We start from the raw sequence: 6000 nt of genomic DNA, 5'->3' as shown, positions 1-6000 counted from the left end.
AAGCAGAGTATGAGCAGCGGCGCACTGGGGGAGGAGGGAGTGGGCAGAGAGCCCACTTCAGAGCCGCCACCCTTCCCCCTGCATGCCATATATGCGACCAACGGGGGCACCGAATGAGGGACTGTCCTCAGATCGCCCGAGTTAGACAAGAGCTAAGGTCAAACAGTAAGGCCTCCCTAGAGAAGGGACCACCGGGGGTGAAATCGATGTAGCCCCGACACAAACAAGCTGTAATGATAATAGTGAGCGAGTGACTCCCACACAGATTCCAGCAACGACACCAATGAACGCGGCGACTCCTGGCGACTGGCTGCGGGAGCTGGTGGCGGGAATCACGGGGGCCACGTCCCTGGTGGAGGGGCAGGTCAACGGGCGGCGTACCTGGATCCTGCTGGACACGGGGGTGGTGGCCTCGCTCGTGAGCGCGGCGCACTGCAGCATGATCGGGGTCGACGTGAGCCGCCTGCAGGCCCCGGACTGCGCACTGCACATGGCGAGCGGAGCCGGAATGGGGCTACTGGGGAGGGCTACCCTGGAGGTCCGCATAGGCAGCCAGGTGTGCACCCAGGAATTCTACGTCTAGACTCTAAACCCAATTTTTCCCGCCTTTTTAGACATCCTCTCGGGGAATTCTCACGCTGTACTCTACCTCTCTCTCGTACTCACAGTTTGATTCGTATGGAGCTCCTGCTCCATACGAATCACGGACGTTCGAGTGGCTGGAGAGTCGACCCATCGCTGACTTGTGCTGGACACGAACTAACTCTATCTATACCTTCCCTCGCCTTTTATTGTTCTTTACATCAAAGAAAACCTGGCGCTGACCCGATGGTCTTCCCGGCCAATTAGATTGCTCTGGCTCCTCCCGCAGAGCCTTATCTCTTGCATCGGTGCTCTCAGCGCCGTCCGCATCCAGATTTCCATATCAAAGGGACGGCCGCTGGGCTGCTGCTTTGGTACACAAGCACATTTGTCCTGCCAATCAGACGCCTACCCTGGTTTCCCGCCGTTCGTGGCTCCGCCCCCTACCTGCCTGCTAACCCGTCTGTGTTGTGGGTGTCTTAACCGCGGGGGCTGTGTAGCCTCGCCGTGACCGTGTAACTCCACGTTAATTCACGGCGCCGCAGCGCAATTTTACCTGGAGGAAACCCCGGTCAATTCCCTGGCCTCAGGAAAAACCGTGGAGAATGTCCCCCCACGAGGAGGGCTCCTGAGTGAAAACCTGTGGGCCAGGCGACTTCCCCGCGAGGCTCTATGTGGGGGTGGGTGCGGGTGTTCGTGTGGGGGGTGGTGAGGGAAGAGCAGCGTCGGCCAGGCCGCTCGGTGGTGTGGGCATCGCGGGTGCGGCGCCGGCAGAGCGGCTTCGCCGCTGTGGCATCACAGTGCGTGGCGCGGTTCTGTGCCGCTTCGCTCGGGAAAAACAAAGCCGAGCCGCATTGCTCCTGAGCCGTTCGTGCCATGGGGTCATGGGGTCACGGCTCTGGCACGCTGCAGACTGCCGAGCCGCCCTAGCGACTCATTCTGTTGTTTAAGTGTGAAGGTAGATTTTACAACAGAATAACTTTTATTACGTTTTTTTTTAAATCCGTAATTGTGGAATGCGTTGTTTTTTTTCTGCCGGCCGAGTCGCCCTTTAAAAATAGCTTTTTAGCTCTACGGACTTTACTCAGTGGGAAATACACTCCTGATTCTGATTGAAAATCAGGAAAGCGTGCAGCCATCCTAACATTTAAACACTTAGGCTTTCGCGACCAATAATATCCATAGTGGTTTTTTTGGGTTAGCTTTTGGGTTTATAATTTATATGAATATATTAACTCCCCCTCCCCTCTGTTCTTCACACCTCATTGGCTCACAAGTGACTGAAACAGAAGGGAGGATTTCTCCACAATTCTGGCTCTTGCCTGATGATGCTGGTTGTTGTTGTAATTACCGGCGAAATGTCACGGTACTAGAATTGTAAATGTTTTAGTGGGTTTACTCTCCAACACTCAACCGGTGTGCTGAACTAGGAACTAAGTGGCACGTTTTGTTTACGTGACAAACCTTACTAACTGGCTGTGTCGGTTGGTGGCGGGTTTTTACAACACATTTATATCTATGGGCTATCACCCAAAAAAATACTAACATTATTTTAAAAATGAAATGATCTGCTGGAGATTGTTTGTATTAATATCACTGGTTTTAGCATTTAAAGAGCATTTTTTTTATTTGAAGGGGGGGGGGGGGGTATTTTTGTTAGTATAACCGTCACTTTATACTGGAGGTATAATTAATACAATGGGTAAAACAAACATTTCAAGAAAATGACATTTGAGAATGACTATGTTCCTTCCGTACATAGCGTTGCTCTCGTTTAGCATGATGTTCACAAGATTATAGAAATGTAGCTGCAATGTGTCGTATGATTATGCAGGTCAGGCTGCATTGCTGCATGATAAGGCTTGAATCTAGTTTGAGAAGACAGCCATCCTCCGTTGCATGGACAATTGACTAACCGCGAAAACACAGCAGTTCTTTGAATTCGTTCTACTGCTTATATCAATGAACGTATGATCAGTGATGAACGCATGGTCAGCGTGCAGAGGACCTCAGGAACAATAACCGCCCCAGTACAAATCGTGTTTTATGAATGGAATAAAGATATCGGAAGACATTTTTAATTTGGGAGTGCTGTTCTTCGTTTGTTGGCGATGTGAGCACTTTGCAAGCAGGAAAATCAAGAATCTGAGCGTTTGAGTTGTCGTCCTGGGGAGAGGAAAGTATAAGCTGGATAGAAACACGCGAGAATCGGTTATCAAATGAGCAGATGACAAGTGACTGGAAGGTAACTGTGAAATTTAGTGAGGAAATGTGATGAGGCAGATCATGAGACTTAGTGGTCTGATAAAGATGTAATATGGAGGGTTGATTAAGGGAGATAGACGTCAGAATCACATGCTATGCACATCTCAAGAGCACAAAGGATGCAGGAGTGAATTCACGTGCAGAACTGAAATAAAAGACACTCGATTACATGAAATGGTGGAATGGGAAAACTTTACTATTTATTGTATGTACACGGTGTCAGTTGTCATATAGTGATAAATCTTATTTTGCCGGTCACTGGGTAGGATTCAGCGCTTCAATGTCCTCTTTCTAACGGTAGAGTTCTCTTCGCAAACTGGTTTCACACCTCGGCACTTCCTTGAAAAAAAATGTTTCTCACGGCTCGCAGTTTTGGTCCTGGGTAGGTCACGTAATGATCTGGCCACCACCACCAGGCACAGCCAAACAAAGTAAATTGTCAAGAGTACACGCATTTAATGTGCCGCCAAATATTATTTCCTCGCCTCACGAAAAAGTTGAACAATTCTCACAACCAAATTTTTGCAGTTGGATATAATTAAACGAAGCTTTAAAATGTGATCCTGTAAATAGCCGCAGGTTTTCTCTGACATGCTGAATCGGCGGCAATGCGCTGGAGGACGCGTGCGTCGGTGTGGTTCGCTCTACCGATTGGTGATGCGCTGGTGTACTGTGTGGGGAGCGGTGGTGTAGCGGTTAGCGCACTACACTATGAACTCGGCTAACCGAGTTCGATTCCCGCTCAGAGCCAACACCAGTGACGATTATCTTAACCAGTCCTGGGCCTCCTCACCTCGGTCGACTCAGCCTCAAATGAGTGTGTAAAAACATCGCCACTGGGGAGCCAAAGGCGGCCGGGCGTGGTGTTGGCCACCCACCCCCTTGTGTACTGCGCCGGCCTTTATAGGTGCTCGCTAATAACACTTACCCTAACAGCCTTAAAAGCTATACGGGGAATATCTGTCTTCATGTTCCGTGTGTGTTGCCAGCAGCGGGCCCCTTGACACCAGGACATGCTGCGTCGGTCATGGGCATTATTTTACCTTTATGCCCTCCCGCCTGCCCCAAACAGGAAATCTGACACTGCTAATCTCTCAGGTTATTCTAAGTAGATGTCACATCTTCTACCATGTATTCTCAATATATATTTCTCAACAGGAGGTGGTTCCTGTCAGTTTTTTTCGCAGTAGGGGGGCGATGTCGCCGCTGCGTGATCCCAATCGAGTAATTTGCAGGTAATTCTTCAGCACTGGGAATGTGATTGGCCAATAATCTGTGACATTGTGTAGGTTATGTTTTTGTAACTATGGGAGGAAACGGGAGAGCCCGGAGGAAAGCCATGCAGCAGAACGGGAGGAGAACAAACAAACTTTACGCAGAAAACGTGTCAGGCCCTTCATGCCGCGAGAAAAGGGTGTTACCACTGTGCCACCCTGCCACCCTGGTTTGGTGCGGAGTGGTTACATTGCAGTGTGTTTACAGTGGTTGAATGTAAAGTGGTGTGACGTGGCATCACGTGGCGTTGTATTCCTTTGTATGTCAGTACGTGGCTTCATGTGGTGTGGTTTGTGGTTTAGCAGAGCGTAGTGTGGTGTGGTGTCTAGTTGAGTAGAGTGTAGCGCGGTGTGGTGTGTGGTTTAGTAGAGCGTAGCGCGGTGTGGTGTGTGGTTTAGTGGAGCGTAGCGCGGTGTGTGGTTTAGTGGAGCGTAGCGCGGTGTGGTGTGTGGTTTAGTGGAGCGTAGCGCGGTGTGGTGTGTGGTTTAGTGGAGCATAGCACGTCGTGGTATGTGGATTAGTAGAGCATAGTGTGGTGTGTGGTTTAGTAGAGCGTAGCGCGGTGTGGTGTGTGGTCTAGTAGAGTGTAGTGCGGTGTGGTGTGTGGTTAAGGAGATTTTAACGCGGTGTGTTGTGTGGATTGGTAGAGCATAGCACGATGTGGTGTGGCACGGTGCATATTCCAGTAACTGCATAAACGATACATTGCGGTTAGACGCAGCCTTGTAGGACCACGCATAATGAGCAAGCGATGCCACGGACCATCGCTGTGATTATGTTAGGAAACGTGGCGCGCGGGGCGGTGCGCCGTCACGGCGGTGCGGTCACGGGCGCCGCTCAGAAGGGCTGCGCCGTCACAAACAGCGTGAGGCGGAGCACGCTGCTGCTGCTGCCACTGCGCACGTACGGCTGCACGCTCACCATCTCCACGTCCAGGATGATGTCGCGCGGGCCACTCAAGGAGCGCAGCAGCGTGAGCACGGCGCTGTACGGGCCCGTCTGCTGCTCGCGCGCACACACACACGCACATATGAAGATAGAGATCCCCCATGTAGCCTACATGGGCTGTTGGGGAAAGTGCCGATTAAGGCCGGTGCGGCACATGAGGAGGGTTGTGTTGCCACACACTGCACAAGTTACTCATTTAAGACTGAGTCAAACTGTTGGGGGCAAATTCGATTTGCGAGTAGCACCTATTTAGGCCAGTACAGAACATGAGTGGGTGCTGTGGCGAATATCATGCCTGGCCATCATTGTCTCCCCGGTGCTGAGGTTTACACACTGCACCAGGTACTCATTTGAAGCTGAGTCGACCTAGGAGAGGCGCAGGACCACTTGACACATTCGTCATCGATGTTGATCATGAGCAGTGTATCGAACTCGGGTCGCCGGGTTTGTAGCGAAGCGCGATAATCGCTGTGCCACTACACCCTGCAGTGGGCACCATGCACGCATGCACCACACACGCATTCACGCACCACACACGCACTCACACACACACTCACGCATGCACCACGCACGCACTCACGCACCACGCACGCATTCACACATGCACGCATCAATGGCCGTGCCCACTGGGGGGCCGAGTGCACCGAGTGCATGCATACCCGGAGTGAGAAGTACGCGCCGTCGCTGCCGGGCGTGTCGTGCAGGTGGAAGGAGTTGCGTGCCCCCGGGTAGCGGGTGGCAGCGTGCACGTGGTACACGGTGGACTGGGGCCTCCGGTCCGGGGACAGCACAGCGTAGCGGTAGCGCACCATGTACGGTCGGTTCCGGCACGCGGCCAGGTCGCGCGGGCACACGCACGTGCTGCGATCGCGCAGCAAGGAAATTTGGGAAGAGGTTGAGCAAATCCACACACGCACGCGCATACATGCT

General features: G+C 52.0%; 1 protein-coding gene across 1 annotated transcript in view; it reads right to left on the bottom strand.

The window, feature by feature from the left end:
* Window positions 1-2205: 2205 nt before the first annotated feature.
* The window catches only part of LOC144937262 (EGF-containing fibulin-like extracellular matrix protein 2), a 41158-nt gene continuing 37363 nt past the window's right edge, over window positions 2206-6000 (bottom strand). The window contains exons 9-10 of the mRNA XM_078864665.1: window positions 5730-5931; window positions 2206-5124 (exon numbers count right to left, since the gene is read on the bottom strand). Of these exons, the coding sequence (XP_078720791.1) occupies window positions 4960-5124; window positions 5730-5931 (367 nt within the window). The 3' untranslated portion in view covers window positions 2206-4959. The remainder of the gene's footprint in view (window positions 5125-5729; window positions 5932-6000) is intronic.

Source organism: Lampetra fluviatilis, chromosome 18 (assembly GCF_964198595.1).
Source record: "Lampetra fluviatilis chromosome 18, kcLamFluv1.1, whole genome shotgun sequence".
Lineage (NCBI taxonomy): Eukaryota > Metazoa > Chordata > Hyperoartia > Petromyzontiformes > Petromyzontidae > Lampetra > Lampetra fluviatilis.
The sequence above is the reverse complement of the archived record's forward strand: the minus strand, read 5'-3'. Positions and strand labels throughout refer to the sequence as shown.